Here is a 20326-nt window from a genome sequence, read left to right as displayed (position 1 = left end):
TGATGAGGGGCCCTGGGGAGGAGTGGGGAGGAGTTGGGGGCGGACTGGGAGCTTCTGTTGCCCCTCCTTAGAGAGGACAAACAGCTGCAAATCTCCTACCGCAAGGTGCTTAACCTTTTAGGGACCCGAGCCCTAGAGACCCAGGAAAACTAAAGATCCCAGGGAAATGCATGTGTACATACACATATCTATACCTGAATTCAATTCTAGGGTCTCGCGCTCACCCCCGGGGTCTCTAGTGTCCCCAGCTTCAGTGGCTACCCTGCCACTTTAACTACCCAGGTCTCTATCTAGACTCGCTGCTGGATGCTTAGATACAGATACAGATAAGGACCCATGAATCCAGACAGCGATACTGCCAAACTCAACAAGATCATCTCGGGGGGGAGTAGAAAGATTTTCCATTTTTATTTTGTCTGCTTAAAAAAAAAAAAAAAAACAACTTGAAATTTTACAGGTACCTATGACTTCGGTAGTAAATCTTTATGGAGAACTATGCATATGTATCTTCGAGGCCCTGATAACACCATCTGCATTTGATTTGGGAAATTCTTATCTTAGGAGCCTCTATGGGTCCTCTGCTCCCTACCCACTGCTTTCAGTCCTTTTACCTCATTTTGATCACACACATCCTGGGTGCCAGCCCCCTCTTCTGTGTCTCCGCTCCTGTCTCCTTTTGGAGTTTGTATCTCCAAGGGATGGGTGGAAACACCAAGGCTCAGAGAGCAAGCAGGCCAGGGGACCCACTGTGGGATCCTGCTGATTAGGAGTTCAGGGCTACTGCTGTTGCCCACCGCTCCCTTTGGATGCAAGAGCTGGGCCCAGAGCTGAAATGAGAGGGAGTGTCTGGGTGGCCGTGCCCATAGTGTGGGCAGGAGTCTGGCATGGCAGGGATGGGGGTAGGGATGGAGTTCAGACCCAGTGTGAATGGCCCCCATTGAATGGCTAGTCCTTCTAGCCAGTGCCTAGTAAGGCAGGGGTCTTATCCTTACAGTCCCCTTGTTCCTGGGATGATGCCTTGCCGGTCAGACCCTCCGTTGGGGCAGGTGACAGTAATAAAAGGTGAGGGACCCAGTGACTTTGGAAGAACGGTTCATTCACTGCAGTCTGGAGACCAGGTCCCTGCTCTGACTCTGTTCCCTATCTGCTGTGCAACGAGGAACAAGTTTCTTCCCCTCTCTGGGCCTCAGTTTCTCCATTTGTAAGTAGGGGTGTTGCGGTGGGCCAGTGGCTGCCAACTGGGGTGTCCATCAGAAGGACCAGGGCAGCTCAACCCAAAAGTCACTCCTCTCTCATGTTCCAAATCAAGAAAGTGCTCTTGTGCGCACCCTTTGCCAAAGTACCAGGATGACTCTGGGACACCCCCTTTGGCCGTCCTGGCTCCTGGATCTTTCCATCTCCCACACTCTGCATTGAATTATTCTGCACTGAATCCTCCTTCCCGTACCACCCTGGGATGGCACTGAAATCCAGCCACACCACCAGTAGCTGCCAGTGAAGCACAGAGAGGGTAATGGCCCCTTATTCACACAGCAAGCTGAGCCAGGACTCAAAAGGTACCCAGTGTCTGGGGACCAGCCCTGCCTGTTCTTCCGAAGAGACCTCCTAGCCAGGAGAGAAAGTTCCCTAATGCAGGGACTAGAAGAGGAGCAGAATCATTTGTCACTAGATAAGCAGTATCAGCTTATCTCTGAAGACCAATAACCACAGCCCCGGGCTCTGATTCCTGGCGCAAACAGAGAGCTCCTCCCGCCCTCCCCCTCCTCCACTGGAAGTAGTCCCTGCTCCGCCCTGGGACAAAGCCCTGCCTCACCAGAGCTCCCTCGGTCAAAGGGGAACACAGCAGGGTTTTGACTTCCTCCCTTCAGTGCAAACATGCCTAGAGGCTCAGAGCTCCAAGGGTCCTCCCCTGCTACCTGCTCAAAAGAGCCAAGGCTCCACGGAACTCACTTTGAGTGGTTACTAGACTGATTGTGCCTTGCCATTGTTCAGACACAAGGGCAAGGACCAGAGAAATTAAGTGGCTTGTCGAGGGTTACACAGCAGTTAGCATCACAGCCTGGGCCTCTCCCCGGGGAGACCCATTCACACTGGGTCTGAACTCCATCCCTAGCCCCCAAACTGGGTACCACCATTCCTTTCCCTCTGGGTTTTATTTGTCCTTGCTGTTACAAGAACTCTTCCCAGGAAGGTGGCCAAGTCTGTGACATCTCTCTGGTCTCCAAATTCTAGCAGGTGCTATGGGTGCTGGGAGTGTGGGCAGTTGTGGGGGGATGCTGGTTGGAGCCACAGTCTCCCCTGGGCCTGGATCTAGGGTTCCTGAAGAATGGGGGCAGGGGCTGGCGGCTGCAGCTCTGCCGATGGGACAGGAAGAGTGGCCGGACTTGTGCCCTTCAGGCTTCTGAGGGTAAAGGTCTTGGGGTCCTACTAGGAGAAAACCCTCCTTTCCCTACTTCTTTGAGCAAATCTCTCCAAGCCTCAGTTTCCCCCTCTGTGAAATGGAACAACAACAACAACAAAAAGCAGGCATCACATTAAGCACAAAGGGTGACAGGCAGCAGGGATGGACAGACGCCAGACTTCCCCTGTCCTCACCCTGGGCCTCCTGAGCTCCTGGAAGCAAGACTTCAACCAGCACTTTTTGCTCCTCTATGAAGGCAACTGCCAGCGAATCAGAGCTACCGTTCCCTCCTCCAGGCTCACTCATGCCACACTCTCTGGACCTCAGCCTTTCCATCTGTAAAATGGCCAGATGAGCTCTAAGGCCTGTTCAACTCTGACTCACCCTTGGGGATCTCACCCTGGAGTCCCCTAATTCCGGGGCCACAGGTTCAGCACCCCAAGGCATCCGGTAAAGGGGGAGGTACTTTGAACAATGCCTCCTCTCCGCCTTCCCTCCTTCTCAGGCTGGGGCAACCTCTCCTCGACATCTCTCTCCCCATGCTCTGCTCTCCACGTTCTCTGCACCTTTTCCCTGCTCCCTTCGAAACCCTAAGATCCTAGCTGCCCCCCCCCCCCACACACACACCCTCCAGTCCCTTCTCTGCGGTCCATCCCTCTCCAGCTGCGGTATCTTCCCGGGCTCCCCACCGCACTTAGAACAAGTCCTAACTTCTTAATTCAGCCTGGAGGGGCCCACAGCCTGGGCTCTAAGGGTATAACCCCCACCCCCACCCCAGGGCAGCAGCCTGCAGGAAGCAGGACTTCAGAGACCATTGAGGGATGAATGGATGAAGAGCCGAGATGCCTTCAAAGCATCTTCCAAGTCCTTCTAGCCAGTGCCTAGACCTAACCCCTATTTCAAGCGAATGGGGGCAGCTATACTTGCGGAGGGGATGTGATGGGAGGACTGTGTCTCAAACCCTCCTCAGCCTCTTCAACACCTGCAGGAGGTTTCTGCCATCTCCTTCAATCACCGAATAGGGCTCACCCGGACCGTCCCCACCCTGCCCACCAAAGCTGGGAGGGGAAAGAGCTCACCCAGGAAGGAACGACCCTCCGCACATCTAGCAGGGTCTACTGGGTCCCAGGAGCTGGCTGTTTCTGCCTTCTTCCCCTGGCCCTCCGTTGACTGAAGAGCTGCCTGCAGGGCCCACTTATTTCTTTTCTTTTCTCTTCTCTTCTCTTCTCTTCTTTTCTTTTCTTCCTTCCTTCCTTCTTTCTTTCTTTTTCTTTTTCTTTTTTCCTTTTTTTTTTTTTTAGATTTTATTTATTTATTTGGGAGAGAGAGAGTGAGTGAGAGAGAGAGAGAGAGAGAGTGCAAGCTGGAGGAGGTGTGTAGGGAGAGGGAGAAGCAGGCTTCCTGCTGAGCAGAAAGCCAGTTGTGGGACTTGATCCTAGAACCCCTGGATCATGACCTGAGCCAAAGGCTCAGGATGCGTGGGACGGTGTTGCGGGAGCATTGAGGCTTGGGGGGAGGGGGTCCCTCCTTCAAACTTGCCCAGATCTTTCAGGTTGGGGAGGGGGCTCGTCTTTGTCCTTCAACCCCCTCCTCCCCAGCAGCCCTAACTCAAGCACCTTTTCGAGAGCATCTCAGAGGAGTGGCCTCTGCCCACCAGATGTCCCCATTACTGGACCCAGCTCCCCAGGTTCACCGAGGAGGAAGGAAGCGGCTGAGAGCCAGAGCCTCGTGCCCAAGCCACCGCCACTTTGCTCAGCGACAGACACACCAATCTCACCGGCCCCGTGACTTTCTCCCTCCCCAACCCCGCACCCCTCCCAAGAAAGCCACCGACTCCCTTTCCGGGCGGGCCCAGCTCCTCCATCCCGCACCCCACTCCTCCACGGGCCGCCCGCCTGGGGCAGCTGACCCAGCAGAAGCCCGGGACGAAGCCCTCCGCCGCCAGCTTCCCTCGCCCGCAGCTTGGGTTTTGTTGTAGGGTTTTGTGCGTGCTGTTTTGTTCGGGTCTCCCCGCCCCTTCCCGCGCGGGCCCGGCGCCTCCCCCCTGCCCGGCGCCCCCGTCCCCCTCCCCCGGGGCTCCCCGCGTGCCCGCTCTTGCCTCCCCCCCCTCAGTCACTAGCCCCGGGGCGGGGGCGCCCCCCCCCCCCCCCCGCTCCCCCCGCCCCGCGCCGCCCCCGGTTTTCTTCTCGGGATAATGGGGGCCCTTTGTGGCCTAATCAGCCTCCTGAGGGGCCGGGAGGCCGGGAGCGCTTCCCCCGCGGCCGTCGGTGAAAATGAAAGCGGGATTAGGCTGGGGCCTCGGCCCACACCATAGTAAAGCGCCACCAGGCATTCGCCCCTTCAAAGCCCCTTTCGGGGGTTTGGTTACTTTATTTCTAAAGTTGTTTGTATTTCTAAAGTGGCCATTGAGGCGCGAGCGGGGACTGCGCCCAAGGAGGGGGCGGCGGTGCACGGGGCCGGGGGAGGAGACACTCCTGGAGCCTCCCTCTCCCCCTCCTGGGACCCGCTGACCAGTTTCCAAGGAGCCTTCCAGGGCCTTATTTCCTCCTGCCCCAGGAGGTGGGGAGGGGCGGTTATCCCCACTAATCAGATGGGGAAACTGAGGCGCGGGCCCTGGAAGTCCCTGAGGCAGAAGACGAGCTCCCAGCTTGCAAATCTGCCACGCAGCCAAAAGGGGGAAAGGTGTTTCTGTTTGTTTGCTTGTTTGTTTGCTTTTAGCAGGGGGGAGGGGAAGGCGCGTTTACCAGTGCTAAGCCTAATCGCCGCCCCCACCCCCACCCCTGCGCAAAGCTCTGAGCGCACCAGCTGCGCTCGGTCCTGTCCCTTGTATAGGCCATCGAAGGGAAAGTCCCAAACTGAGCACAATTCGACTCCCGAGAGAGGAAGGTTATCCACCTCCATTTATTAAAGAAAGTTCGAGAACCTCTTTTCTTAGGGTTCACTCCCAGCACCTGCAATCAATCCCAGAAACTACCAGCCTGATGATTCAGTCTTCCCCATCACCAAAGATGGGAGAGGGCGGGCATTTGATGGCAGCTGGAGAGACATAATAGAGGAAGGGGTACAGACTGGGGCAGAGGGGGGCAAAAATCAGTAGAAGAAAGCAGAAGAGCATCTCCTAGCTGCGCCCTTTCTCACACACACACACACATACACTGGAATTTCTTTTTTCCTATTGGACTTTCGGTTCTCTGAAGAGTGTGAATCCAAGCTCAAGCTCTCCAGGTAAAGAGAAAAAATGGCAAGGATGAGGACCACTGTGGGGTGGGGGTGGACAGGGGGGGGGAGGGGTTCATACAAAGTCAGGCTGGAAAGTTCCAGGTTCCCCCATTCTGCTGCTGGACCAACAGTGGGAGTTGGTTCTGTGGTTACAAGAGAGTGCAGGAGAAAGAAGCTTTTCTGCAGGCTTCCACCGGGAATGAGATCATTCTAGACGGTTCCTTAGAACCCCCCCTGACCTCTACCAACCCCAAAGTTGTTGCTCTAGAGGTGAACTCTAAATCAGATAAAGCCGGTGGTGTAGACTATAGGACAGGTAGGTTTCCAGGGAACTGAAGGGCTTGATCCCAGATACACAATCCCCATGCAGAAGTAAGACAACACACCATCCAAACACAGGACACCCCACAGAAATTCCCCTGAATGTTGCCTTCTTTTCACCTTTCCCAGTCGCTTAGAGACCCACAACTGTAATTCGAACCAGGAGCGGACCCTCTCCACCTGTTAACCCCAAGAGGCTAGCAACTGGGGGGGGGGGTTCCTATGGAGAGACAGGTAGCCCCTTAAGTGGGGCTCCACTTGGTCTGGGTCCCATGGAAAAGACCCCAGTAAAGTTCAGGGTGGAGTTTTCCAAGCTACTTCTGGGGCCGACGCCCCACCCCTTTTTCTGCCCAGGCCTGGGGTCTGTTTGATCTTTTTTCAGAGGCAAACAAAGAGCACAGTGAAGGGAAGAGGCTCCGGAGCCCAGCCGCCTGGCTACTCCTTCCTCCTCTGCTCAGCTCCAACCCAGGTTGCTTCCAAGCCCTGCCGGATGCCTATGGCTCCCATAGCCACGTTGGGGGCTGCCTTGCCAAATCTGGCTCAGGCCCCAGACATAGCCCATTGTTGCACACACCAGCAGATCTGCACAAACACACAAAGGCAACACTCACAAACACCAGAGCACACAGCCAGCCGGTAAGGGGGCAGGCACACACGGAGACCCAGGTAAATATGCACAGAAACACATGCCCTGAGTCAGGTCTGTTCATCCTGAGCTTGTTTATTTTCTGTCTCAACCACCTGGCTCAAAACTTTCTGAAGGCAGGGACCTTCCTGACTTCTCAGGTACCCCCTGGGTGCTTAACACAATGCCCGGCACATAGTAGGTGCTCAACAAAATTTTATAGACTGAAGAAATTGACCCTTCGAAACAAATTAATTTCTTTCTTTCTTTTCTTTCTTTCTGGAACAGAAAAAAGGGGAACACAGCATTTGTGCTCATTTTATCCTCAGAAAGGATGCTTCCAACAAATGAATGGGGGGGGCTCTGCTGCCTCTGTTTTTGAAAGGCAAAGAAGCAGCAAGGACCAGATGGAGGACAGGCTTTCAGTCTCAACTCTCCCCCCCGCCCCCCCAGTTCCATCATCTCTCATCCTGAGCTCCTGGGCTCCGGCTCTGGGGTTGAGCTGCTGAGTGGGGGCGGGGCCAGGGGACACACACTGGAATCACCCGGAAACTTGCATAGGCAAGGTTCCTAAGGGGTGTGGCCTCTAGAGACCCAGAGACCCCTTTATACTGTTGGCAAAATTCTATCTGAATGGCTTTGTGTGATTGGCCAGTTTTTCCGAATTTTATCCAATTCTCCAAGGGGTCTAGGGTTCCCCCAAAGGACAAGAATCTTTGACTCAGTCCAGTTCTCTGGCTTTCATGGGAGAAAACAGAGACCCAGAGAAACTGAGCAAGTTGTCCAAGATGACATTGCCTATGAGCTAGGGGCAGGATAGACTCGAGAACCCTTCCTTTCTGGGCCCACCGCAATGCACTCTGACCTCCCGATTCCTCCCGCCTAGCGCAGTTGGCTTCAGATGGAGACAGGGCATGCCCTCGGAGGAGGGAACGGGACTCTCAGCCACTGGGAACCTGCGGGTGTGAACTGGGCCCAGAGCAGCACGAAACTTTCAGCTCTCCAGGGTTGCAACCTTGCCTCCACTCAGCTCCCACTCGGCAGCGTGGGAAGCCCGGGAGTGCGGACGCTGGCCGGCACGCCATCCCTTCCCCAGACCTGAGAACTTAGAGGGGCTGCTGCGAAACCTCGGAAGGCAGCGAGTCTCCCTCTCCCGACAGCGAACCCCCCTCCCCGACCCCGACAGGCCTGTTTATTTAGCAGCGCTCTGAATAAGGGTTTCCCGCTCCCCCCCCCCCCCCCCCCCCTCCTCGTTCTTAGTCCCGACTGGGTCAGGCTCTCGGCCGGCCCCTTCCCAGCGCCCCGGGTCGGAGCGCAGAGCTCAGGCCCCCGCCTCGGGGTCGGCCTCCCTCCCGCTCCGCTGGCCCGACTCGCTCGCCTCTAATTAAGCGACGGGATCGCAGCGAGCCGCCGGGCCGCGCTGTAATATGATGAACCGCCTTTGTGCCAGTGTCACCGAAAGCGCTTCTGATAAGGGGAAGCCGCCGAGGATCAAAAGGACGACAGCGGCTCGCCCGCCTCCCGCCGCCGCCCGGCTTTGCGCGCTCGCCCTCTCCGCCCGCGCGCTCCCGCGGGCTGTCTCCAGGTCCCGCGGTTTCTCCTGATCTGCCTGTCCCGGGCCAGCCTTTCGGTGACTCTGCATCCTTTTGTCTTTCTACCTGCCGCTCCGCGCCCCTCTCGGTCCCTCCGCATTTCTCAGCGTCCTCAAACGCTCTGGGCAGGTTCTCCTAGGCCTGCTTCCCGTGGATTCCTGGAGCGCGCAGCGTTCTCCCTCCCTCCCCTCTTTGGCTAGTCTCCTCCTTTCTGACTCTTCCTTGTGCCACCTCCATGGCTCTGCGTCTCCCCGGTCTCTGCCATCCTTCCCTGGGGTCTCCACCTGGGCTCAGACCCAGCGCCCAGCCAGGGCCCCCGCGACCAAAACTTGGACCATTAGCTGCCCCGCAGTCTCGGGGAAACCGGAGGGAGCCTTCCTCAGCAAGCGTGCAGAGCTCCGCGGGTCCCTGAAACCCGCCCTCCCTCAGGTGCCCAAGAGAGGGCCAGGCAGGAGCACCCCAGGTGCCCTGGAATGCCTTGGGGCCTCGTGGCGGCTTGATCTGGGGAACACACCCTTCCCCTCATCCCTCCCGAAGCTGCAGTGAGGGGAAACCTTTCTTCTTCCCCGAAGGCTGAAGTTGCAAGTGCAGCCGACCCTCCTCCGGCCTCCTCTTCCCTACACCCCTTCCTTTGGCCCCCACCTCCCCTTTGCCCTCGACCCTTTCTCTTCCTCCTCTAGGCCCCTCCCCTTCGCAGTCTCCGGGTCCCCTCTGTGCTGACTCTCCGGACTCCTTCCCCGCCTGGCCTCTGCCTCCCCTGCTTCACCACTCCTTCCCCCCCCCCACCCCCACCCCACTTTGTTTGAAGTTTTGGAGAGATCTATCTACTAATGGCGAAGTTTCCCCCTTAGGTCACCGTTCTGCCTTGATTCGATTTGGGAAGGCAAGTTCCCTCCCTCCCCCCTGCCCGACCCCAGCCGGGGCCAATCGCTCTGGAGCAGGTCAGAAAGCGCTGACCCCACTTCCACCTTTTCCTCTTTCAGCCAGAGTTGGGGGGAGGGGGGAGAAGGAAAGCGTAGGACAGCAAAAAACCGAAGGGGGCAACCGAACCTTCCAAGCCCCTCTTATCCCCATCCCCAACTGGGTTTCCTAATTACCTCATTAGTCTGGGGTAGAAGAGGCAGAAGAGCTATTTTTCTGGAATTCCTGGAATGTGCCCCCCCCCCCATCGTAGTCATGGCCTTCAAGGCCCCTAAGTCCCTGGAGCATCTCCCCTTTGGGGCTTCTCTTCTATGCTCTTAGCAGTAGGAAGGCTTCCCCTCACCAGGCACTTCTGGGTCTCTTCTGTGGGTATGAATTCTGTCTGGCTTTAGGCGAACTCTGGGGCCAGAACCAGGGGCCTGGTCCACTTCAAGTTTCTATAGGTGCCCATTAGGAACCAAGCCCTCATCAACTTGGCCGATGATGGCAAACGGGAACTCCAAAGAGGCAGCCTGGTAGGAAATCCCATTTGCTCAGCCTCCGTATATAAAAATATATATGTTTTTATATAATATTATTTATATAAAACGTAGTGTGTGACAACTATCATTTTCAGAAAGACATTCTTTTTTTTTTTTTAAAGCCCAAATAATCACCTTATTGCTTTAAGGCTACTGTTATATGTGCTTTTAAATCCTTCCATGTAAATTCCACTGAAAAATTTGGAAAGCTGTGAGGGGGGGGGGGGGGGGGGGGGGGGGGGGAGGTTAATCCGGGTTTAACGCCGTGATGGCGTCTTAGGACCAGGGTTAGCCTGATTGCCTTATCTCTTCCCAACATTTGAGACGCCCATATTTCACCCAGCCAAATAGCTCGGAGAGCAGCGCAGATGGCTGCCGTGGTCGCGCCTCAGGAAAATGTGTTATTAATATCTAAATAACTTCCCAATACTGTCTGGTAAATCTCCCCTCCACCATTCCAAATGATGAATTCGTTTGAAGTCTTCCCCCAGCCTCGTCTTTTCAATGTCCCCCTCTCTCTCTCTCTCTCTCTCTCTTTCTCTCTCTTCTTCTTAGCCAGGCTTATTTCAAACTGGTAAATATCTAATTCCTTTCACGGCTGTGCCGCGCGCACACGAGTCTTTTAGGTACAAACGCCTCGAAACAGCCGGTGTGTGGCGGTGCGTGCCCGAAGGTGAACATAAAACCCGCACGCCTTCGCGGCGGGGGACCCCCACCCCGTTTAGAAACGCGTCGGGGAGACTAGAGCTGCGCGGGATCCTCAATCTGGGAGCCCAGCCCTTCCTCTGCAGGCCCTGGGGACCCTCTCCCGGTTCCCCGTGGAGTCCCAAAGACACCCCCCTCAAACACGCAGCTCTTGCACGGCTCCTGCCTCCCCCCCGCCACCGCACCCCCAGCCCTCCAAAGTCTTCCCTCCATCTCTGGGGCGGATAATTACCTTCCGATCGCCTGTTCTCCCTTGTTTCAACTTTGTTTGCTAAATGTCTTCTATTAGATTACGTTCGTTCATTCCCCCTCCAACCTTATCTCCTTCTGTCTCTACTCTCCTTGCCCGTCACACTCGATTTAGGCACGAGTTTATCTGGCAAACAGTTTGCCGACTTTGTTTATGTACCGCGGGTTCCGGGGCTGCGAGCGAGCGAGCGAGCGCCAGTGTTTGCCTTTGTAATACTTATCTCATTGTTGTTCTCCGTGAGTCTCAGCTCCCTCCTTCCCCGCTCTCCTCTTCGGTCGGGGGGGGATGGAGGGAAGAAAGGGGGGAGTCTTGTCAGCCCAGTGTGGGCTCGCCCCCTCTCTGCTCCCCCCATCCCCCACGCCCCCTCCCCTCTCTCCCTCTGGTCTCACTGCCTATCCACCGCGGAGTGCAGCCTAAAGCCGGCGAATTGCCTGACACCCTCCCATCTTCCTCCGAGCCCCCATTATGCGAAGCTGATCCCACTCTGAACAGCCTCAAATCCCGCCTGGACTCTGTTTGATTAGATTGCCAACCCGGGGTAATCCTTTGATATGGTGGAGTGTCAATTACCTTTCTCTAAACACACATTTACAGAGGAGGGAACTTGTTGGTTTAAATCAATGCAGATTGTTTCTTGATAAATGGACTATCTTCGTCCCCTCCCTCGCTCCCTCTTCCCAGGCCCCTCTCTCTGCACCTCCTCCCCTTCCCTCGGCCGGGCGCTCTTGCCTATCCGGTAAACAATGCCCCTTCCAGGTGTGAAGCTGGGGGAAAAAAAAATAAACGGTGTGTGCTGAGGGGAGCCTTGCCCCCTTCCCCTATTCATGTGCTCCCCCGGAGCCTAATTAAATTTGGCAGGTCCTTGTACACACAATCAAAACAGCTTCCTCCAGGGTAGCAAACGACCGAAAACCGCATTAGCAGCTAGCGGCGCTGCCAAATTAAATTGTTTCCCACCTCCTTTTACAAGTGTCTAAAACCGACACTTCGGGCTCTCCCTCCCTTTCCGAGCCTTCTCCGTCATCTCCCACTCCACACCTGTACGTTTGCTGCTTTAAAAATAAATGAAGGAAAAATGCACAGAAACCCAGATCTGCCTCACACACACCACCTTCGGCCCCCACCTGGGATGGTCTTTCAAACCCGGGAGGTCGGCGAATCTTGGATGGACTTTGGCCATGGCACTTCTCCCCATAGAGGAAATGCACGCTCGCTCTTCTTCTTTTAAATACTGCGACCCCCTCCATTATTTCCTATTAATTGTGACCTCTCTGGGTATTGTACCCTAGAGACCCAGGTGGAGCCCCATGTCTGATCTGGTCAGTTTCAGCCCAAGTTTGTACATTGTCAGATGCACGAGGCTTTGGTGTTCTTATTGTTTATTGCTGTTGTTACTGCATTTTATTTTATTTTATTTTATTTTGCTATTGCTTCCCTCAGAGAAACGGTTTGACTTTTTGCAACCCCTTTTCAAATTTCCCACCAGACTCTCCCTGGGCTCAAACTAGGAAAAGCTTTTCCTTTCCCATTCGTCTTAAATCCTTTCCCGGTTGGGGTCTCTGTCCTGTGTCTCTCCCCTGGTCCCCGGAGAAGGGGTGAGGAGAAGAGAGTCCAAGTGGACGAGGGCAAGGAACTGTCCATTTCCCTCTCCAGGTGAGCAGAGCACGGCTGGAGCCCCTATCCGCTGCAGTCTGAAATTCTCACAACCAACAATCCTAATAACTCAGTCTTAACAAGGATAAGAGCAAAAAAAAAAAAAAAATATGAACAGCCTCATGAATATCAGCCCAAGGGGAGCAGGAGTGAGCTGTTCAGAGATGAAAGTGCACAGAAATAAAGGCTCAATTTAATCTGCTTTAAAACCCTTCAACTTAACGTTTGTGCTTCAAACTCCGAGAGTGAGGACTGATTGCGGATAAATAGTTTCTTACCATGCCTGGGAGCTATAACACCCTTCTGCAACACAGTTTCCTATTCAGCAGCCCCAGTTTTCATTACCAGCTCTAATAAGTCTTAACATTATTAAATGCCAAGCGGACGATAGGGAAAAACGGACTCAGGGAGGGATCTCTCTTTAGCGCTTAAAGAGGAGAGCTCTTAAACCCCTTCTTGGAAGGCTCCCCGCCATGAGAGGGGCAACCCCTCCGGAGAAAGCGTTTGTCACAAGCAAGAAACCAAAACAAAGTTTGTGGGTGTGCACCCCTCCCCCTGCTCTGCCCTTTAAGGCTTCTCTGCCTCTCCCCACCTGGTCGACTTGGGTGGAGGTTAGGAGGTCTTCTCCTCTTTAACTTGGCCATGAAACTGATGGCTGGGGCCTGGGAGAGAGAGGAGAGGTTCCAGCTGGGTGGTTCACTGGGATGCTTGCCTACTGCCCCCAGGTACTCAGGGGGTTGATATGTTCTGTTGGGGGGGGGGGACAGACGACCGTCCCTCATCCCCACTGTCATTCTGCTCATTCACACCCGCGTCCAATCACCCTGCGCATCCACGCAGAACCCCACCCCCACCTGCACAGAATACGACCCACGGCACAATGATCCAAAGGCCCACGGGCAAACAGCCACACGGAGAGTCACATGCATTTTTACACAGCCATCGAGCTCATGGTCCCCGCGTTGGATGTGCCCACTGTCACTCAAAACCTGCCAGGCTCTCTGGATACCGGACCCAAGGATTCCGTTTCATTTCTGCAGCTCCTGTGCTCTCTGCCTTCCCGTCTGGAACCAGCAGGCTCCTTCTAAACCCTTGGAGATTTGGAGCTTCCTGGTTCTGCTGCAGGGAAATCCTCTCTCCAGCGAAGCTGTCTGTGAGCCGGTTTTATAAACCCTGGCCAACGCCAGAAGCACCCGAACTCCCTGGAGCCAGAGGGATCCCCAAAGCTCAGGCTTTCTATCCCCTGCCTCTTTTTTCCTTCTTTCTCAGAAGACACTTACCTATTTTGCTTCCTCACAGACTGAGCTGGGCACCCCCCCCCCCGCCACACACACACACACACACACACACACACACACCCTAAAATCTCGGCAAATAAAACCAAACCTCCTTCTGCTTCTGCCCGGTACTTCTCAGAAACGGTGTCTGCTGTGTGGTATTTCACCAGGAAAGATCATTTCAAGTTCAACGTGTCCCACCCCACAAAAAAGAAGAAGCCCAACCAAGTCCCTTTCTGATACAAACTGAAGTCAGGAATGGGTCCCCCCGCCCTTGCAGGGGTCCCAGGGCTCTGGGCTGCCTTGTCCAAGCCAGGGGCTCCTGAGCTGCACCAGGCAGCTTCCCACTGAAGACCCGGGGCTCCGAGGCGGGCCGGGCACAGCGGGGTGCCAGGCACAGCTCGCTCCCTTTCTTCCCTCGCCCTTTTGTCCCTGGCGGGACTGGGCTCCACTTGGGGCCCTGAATGTCAATAGCCCGCCCCTTCCCCAGCTCTCGGCTCCTCTCTCAAAGGGGCTGCTCCTGCCCCTCCTCCCACCTTCCCCCTCCACCAGGCCTGTGGGGGCTGGGCCTCCCTGGGTGTTGTCTTTGGAAGCGGGCTTTGTTTGTGAAGTTCATCTTCAAGGTTGGGAGACTACTGACAACTGCAGAGAGAGAGAGAGACCTGGGCTAGGAGTTCATGGAAAGCGAGAAGAGGGGTATCTCGAGACACCTCTGGAAAGGAATTCAAGCCAGATGTGCTCCTTGCAAGTTTCCAAGTTTGGGGCACTCCCCCACTTTTTCCAAAGCTACCGCTTTGCAGGCTTGCCGGACCACTATCTTTCCCGTCTGCCTGCTGCCTCCCGGCATGCCCGTTTGTGGGCTTCCTCTTTTCCCCAGCCAGTCTTTGTGACTCTGGGCCTTCTACTTCTGTTTCTCAACCCCTTCCCCCATTTAAGGCACACTGACCAAGTCTCAAAGAGAAGTTCAGGGGGGCCGGTAATGTGGAACACTCCCCCCACCACACCCCTCAAGAAACAAAAGCACACGCCCCTTTCCCGGGCGTGCCGGCGTTTGAAAGATAAACGCCTTCCCTAGCCGACCAGGAGAAAAAGCAGGGCGCAAGGCCCCGACCCCAGCCGGCGGGGCGGCGGAGCTGCACGAGGGGAGAAGGTGGGTGCCGGCGGAAGCTTTCTCCCCGCCTGAGAGATCCTCCGATCCTGGGCCTTGGGGGAACTTGGCCTCCACGCCTGGCCCCGCCAGAGGCAAGCGCTGACCGGTGCGCCCGTCTGCACCCAGCCGGCACTGTCTCGGTTCGGGCCCCTGGCAACGCCGGGCTGAGGCTTAGGCGGCGGCCCTCGCTAATTTTTATTGATTGCAGCGGTCAGTCAACTGTCAGGCAGGGTTTCAAGGGACCGTTTAGAGAGCGTGTGCGGGTCTGGTTAACAAATTCATTTAGGGAGCCGTAGGCCGGCTCCTCCTTCCTCGCCCCCCGCCCCCTTGTCCAAGCGTCCTATAAATAATAGATCCACACAGGGACTCGCCGCCAAAACGCCGGCCCCGCAGGGCACACGCCCGGGAGCGCTCAGCCAGGCCCTGCGCGCGGGGCTTGCGCACTCGGAGGCGCGCAGTGCACCAACCTGCAGCCGGCTCCGCGGGGAAGCCGAGGCCCGTCTGCGCCCCGGCTCCGCCTTCTGCCCTGGTCCGGGGCGCGCCGAGGGGGCGCTCTCCGCAAACCCGGAGGGTCCCGGCTGCCCCGGGGGGCTGCGAGTCCTCCCGCTAAAGTGCGGTCGCTAGCCCTGAGCGGCGGAAGCGAACCACTCACCGGTCCGCACGGTCTCGCGCGGGGACGCGGGGTTCGGCGGTGGAGCCCCCCCCCGGAGAGTCCCTACCTTTGTCGCCCAGGATGCCATCGATGCTGTGCTTGGCTTTCTTCTCTCCGTCGTCCTCCTTCTTGTCCGCTTCCTCCTCCTCCTCTTTCTTCCCGAACTTGATTCTGAGCACGCGGCTAATCGAACTCACTAAACCTCAGAAATTCAAAGGCAAAAGAGCAAGTATAAGTTGTTGGGGCAGCGGACCCAGGCGACCTGGGTCCCTGGGAGAGAGCCACGCACGGCAAGGGGACTCACACCCACTGACCCCCCCCCCCCCCTTAAGCATTTACAGCCAAGTGCAGTCGCTGGGACACACTCACAGTGGCATTCCTATGCTCCCCCTTGCACACACTTGTGCCTAACACGGTCACAAACCCTAGATGCACTCACACCCATGCCCACTTCCCCAGGACCTTGCCAGAGGCTCTCCAGCCCCTGTGACTGCCACCCCTACACCAGGTGTGTGTCCCCATCTCGCATGCCTGGATGCCCTCCTCCCCCCTGGCACACGTGCACACATGAATGTCCACCCCAGGCCGCTTGCTGCCTCACGGGCAGTGTGGTGGAGAGCCTCCCTGTTTGGGACCCACTGCCAGCTGGTGGCATTAACAGAGCGGAAAGAGTGACTTGGGGAAAGGGGTCCAGGGAGCCCAAGGAGATCAACCCTCCTAGGACAGATCCTTCCTTTCGGAAGATCTTCCTTTCGGTTTTGATTCCCTCCTTTGCTCTAACTCTGCCCTCCTGCTCTCTTTCCTCACAACTTTCCTTGGCGCTCCCCATCATTCATCGCCTTCCGTCCTGTCCGACCTCCAGCCCTGCACAGCCCGAGCGGAGCCAGACCGTGCTGTGCCCGGCTTAGCTAGCTGCCTTCTCACCTGAGGGCACCGTGCTGCGGTCACAGTGTCCGTCCTTCAGTAGCCTGTCTCGGATCTCCCAGCTGAACATGCCTGGGTTTTCCCTCTTGTATTCCTCGATCTTTTTCTCCACATCCGGAGTTGCCACCTGCTTCAGAGGTGGAGGTGGGGGAGCAGGAGTGGAGAGAGACGAGGTGGGGAGAGGGAGGCACTTTTAATACCAAACTCCCAAGAGCCCCGGGCCAGGCTGGTGGCTCTGGATCCCATGTCCCTCCCTCCGACCCCCCTTCTGAGATTGGCTTTACCCTTCCACAAAACCTGTGCCTGCCTTCAAGGAAGGCAGCCCGGTGCATAGGGTAGTGACAGGTAATAAGATAGGACCTGATAAGGACTCCTGAAAGTCCTTATTGGTGGATCCCACCCCCCCACTCACTAATCAGGCAAGACCGAGGGGACAGTTCCCCTGGTCTGGGATGATGCTGGTGGTCTGGGCCGATGTAGGAGCAGCCCAGGGGATGGCTCATTGGCCTCAAAGTCCTGGACAACATGGAACCTCAGTTATCTTATCCCCTAGAAATCCAAATAATGAGGAGGATATCTGGGGGTGAGGATACTCTCTTCCTGTACTTTTCTTAAGAAGCATATGGACACCCCAGTGGGACTGGACGACAGAAGGAAGTGAAAGGGGCCACAGCCAGGATCCCCCAACTATGGGAAGGCCGACTGCCAGTTCTGCAGCAGAGACACTCACTCTGGGCTTGCTGCCGCCGATGGCCCCAGGACGGATGGACCCAGTCTCCTGGTAGCGGCAGAGAATCTTGGAGACGCAGCCATGGGAGACACGCAGCTGGCGGGAGATGACACAGGGCCGGATGCCGTGGTGGGCCATCTCCACGATCTTGTGGCGGATGTGGTTAGGCAGGGGTCGTCCGTTGATGAAGACCCCACCAAGCTGATTGACCCGGCCTTGGCCAAGTGGTGTGGACACTGGAGGAGTGAGGGGAAATGAGGAAGGAGAGAGGCACGGGGGGTGAATGGGGATGAGACAGTGAGAACGCCCCTTGACTCCAGTTCTGTGAGCCCCAAGACCCCTGACAGAGGGTCTGCGGGTTCCCCCCCATTTGGAGGTGTGGCTGTTCAGAGGTCAGGAAAAAACTGTCAGCTGAGAGAGGGTCCTAGGAGGATGGAGAGAGTCATAGCTGGCGGCTTCAGTCCCCCAGATGCTGTGTGCCCCCACTCCTGTCACAGTACGGGGAATGAGGGATCTGAAGCTTCTGTGAATGGGAGGGAGAGAGCAGAGCCAAGAGGCTGGTGGAGTCTTGGGAGTCTGGGGGTCCAGTGGCTCCATCCCCCAGGATGCAGTTTGGGACACAGGTCTGCCTGCCTCTTAGGGAGGCCAATGGCTAGTGAGAGGTGGCCCCCTCTCACTGGTCATTTCCATGCCTTAAGTGGTCAAGATTGATCCATTTTGGGGGGAGCCAGAAGAGGCTGGTTAATTACCAGAATTTACAGTCCTAGCCTGGACAGCAGGTCTTCCTACTTATAATTGAACAGCGAGGAACTGGTGACATGATGCTGTTGGTCACTGCCTCTGGGGTCACCTGGCTGTCCCCCGAGGGACTCCCCATGGTTCCAACGCCTCTCAAAGTTCTAATTTCGTTTGGGGGCAATTTGGGGGCAATGCTCCGCTGTCAGCAAGCTCCCATATCAAATACTTATTTGGGTTCAGAAATCCAGACTCGGTCCCTGTAGGCTCTGTGAGGGTGGTACAGGATGGGCCAGCGTCTCCCCGTGTGGGGGACTTTGGGAACCGGGGAGACAGGCACCCCTGCTGTAGTGTGCCTGGGAGGGGAGAGCTCCTCAGAAGCCTTAATGCAAAGTCTACACAATTTCCTCACAGAAGGTTGGGGGGCACCCGGTGCACTAATCCGGCCTCCATTCCCCCAATTTGGGGACCAGGCGGCTGCGGAGATCTGGCAGATTAGAACGATTTCACAGACGCCGGAGTGGAGGGAGCTGCCAGTGTAATTGGAAGGGAGGAGGCGAGAAGGGGCTCCGGCTGCCCAGCCGTTCCTACCGCCTCCTCCCTCGCGCGCCTGGTCCCCCCACCTCTCTTTGTAAAAGTAGGTGTCTGAAGCCACCCTCGGATTTAATCAGAAATCGTGCGTCGCCAAGTCAGAGTCACTCGGTCTCCGCGGCGGGATATGCCATTAGCGCTGGAGAGCTCTCCAGCGCCCAACTTTATATTCAAGAGCCTCTTTAGCGACCGGCGCTCGGCTCTCCTCAGTATTCTCCGTCATGTTGGGCAAATATTGTTCTAATCCGCTGTGCGTCCTCGGCCGCCTGTTTTACTTGCATTCGCTACAGGAGAGTGCTACGGCAAATCCCCGGGCTTGTGCGCTCTCCCGCCTGCGTGGCTGCAAGCGCGCACTTGATCACGGAGCCACTCTCTTCGCCTCAGTCTAATTCAGGGACCCGCGCCATCTCGCTGCCAGAGGGACCCCTCCCTCCCCAGATCGCAGGCTGCCTGCCCGCCCACCCCTCCCCGCCTCCTTTACTCTTCCTCACGCACAAGGGGCTCGTACAATTACAAGAAGAGTAATTAAAAAATGAAAGTGGCACCTATCTCTCACCACTTCTGTAGGACACCCTGGGCTACCCACCCCCAGAAACCCAGGGATCCCTGGGTTTGTTGACAGGTCGATGGCCTTCCGTTAGTTTAAGAAGAAAACAAAACCAAAACGCAGGGAAGGGTCTTGGCAGCGCGATCCCCCTCTTTCCTCCAGCCTGGAACCGAGCACTGCCAGTCCTCTCTGCTCACCCCCGGTGCTGGGTACTGACGGAGGACACATTACAGAATTCACCTTTTCCCCTTGTCCGGACACTGCGGTGCCCGCTCACCGTCCTGAGGGTCTCTCCTAGGAGAGTTGCGGAGTTCCGAAGCCCAAGCGAAAAGTTTTTTTGGGGAAAAATCGTTACTATTTATTATTTCAAATTAGTTTGTTTTGTAACCCAAAGGCAGGAATTTCTGTCTGGTGCTTTGGAAGAAGCGGATAGCCTTTCTAGACGCTGTCCGCACATGGCTGGTATTTCGAAATAAAAGGGATTGGAGGACCATACCAGGACTGAAAAAAGGAACAGTTCAAAACCGAGAGTAGAAAGCGCTGTAGCGGGCGAGCGCCGAGAGCTGAGAAAGTAACCGCGGGGAAAGTGTCTGAAAATAGTGGCCACGACCTGAAATTCGCTAGGACTTGAAATTTACTCGGGGCCGAGATCTGCCGGGAGTTCCGCCCTGCGGGGGAAGGCCGCCGGTCACCGAAAGCCGCGCAAAAACGGACAAGTGTCGGCCCCCGAAACTTCCGGGGGTCCAGCGCCCCGGACTCGGTCCCCAGAAGAGAAGGGGACCCCCTTCCCTTCCCGCTGCCGCGGGCGCCGCCACCACCCCGGGACATCGCTGCCTCTGCAAGGACCTCGGGTTCCCGGCGGAGGAGCGGAGGCGCGGCGAGCCCAGGCGCTCTTACCTTCCAGAGGGAATCCGGTGCGGGGATAGTTCTGCCCCGGAGCCGGCCGCATCATCCTCGGGACGGTGCCGGGAAGGGCCGCCATGCCTGCGCGCGCCGCGGAGGAGTCCAGCGTCGGCCAAAATCGCTTCCCGTCCGCCGCCTTTACCCCCGCCGCGATCTCTTTCTTTCCTTCTTCTTCCACTTCTCTTTTTTTAACCTCTTCCCCCTCCTCCCCTGCACACACGCTGCCTACCCCCACCCCCCACCCCGGGCTGCAGTCGAACGCGTCCAGAAGCTGGGGAGGGGGGCGAGGTGGGGGCGGAGGTTGGGGGGGGAGGGAAGGTGGTGACAAGGAAGTTCAAACAAACAAACACAGCAACCCCAAGTCCGCCTCTGCCCGCTCCGCGCGGCCAGAAGTTGTGCGGGCGGACGCGCGGGGCGGAACCGGGAGGGGAGGCCGGGCGGCCGAGCGGGACTCGGGGGGACGCGGCCGGAGGGCAGGGCCCCGGCCTCGCACTGACAGCGGCGCGCTCTCGCGCTCCGGGCCAAAGTTTCTGCGCCCAGAGGCTGCCGAGTGGATTCTCCTCCGTATTTATTTATATATTTTTCCTCGCGCCCGCGCGCTCCCTCCCC

General features: G+C 56.8%; 1 protein-coding gene across 2 annotated transcripts in view; it reads right to left on the bottom strand.

Moving 5' to 3' along the window:
- Nucleotides 1–19796, bottom strand: part of PAX7 (paired box 7) — a 94446-nt gene extending 74650 nt beyond the window's left edge. The window contains exons 1-4 of one of the 2 annotated variants that reach the window (XM_059376430.1): nt 19712–19796; nt 16942–17177; nt 16212–16341; nt 15355–15489 (exon numbers count right to left, since the gene is read on the bottom strand). In XM_059376430.1, the coding sequence (XP_059232413.1) occupies nt 15355–15489; nt 16212–16341; nt 16942–17177; nt 19712–19796 (586 nt within the window). The remainder of the gene's footprint in view (nt 1–15354; nt 15490–16211; nt 16342–16941; nt 17178–19711) is intronic. The other variant, XM_059376431.1, reaches the window with a different exon arrangement.
- Between the last annotated feature and the right edge of the window lie 530 nt (nt 19797–20326).

The sequence above is a fragment of the Mustela nigripes genome, chromosome 14 (assembly GCF_022355385.1).
Source record: "Mustela nigripes isolate SB6536 chromosome 14, MUSNIG.SB6536, whole genome shotgun sequence".
Lineage (NCBI taxonomy): Eukaryota > Metazoa > Chordata > Mammalia > Carnivora > Mustelidae > Mustela > Mustela nigripes.
The sequence above is the reverse complement of the archived record's forward strand: the minus strand, read 5'-3'. Positions and strand labels throughout refer to the sequence as shown.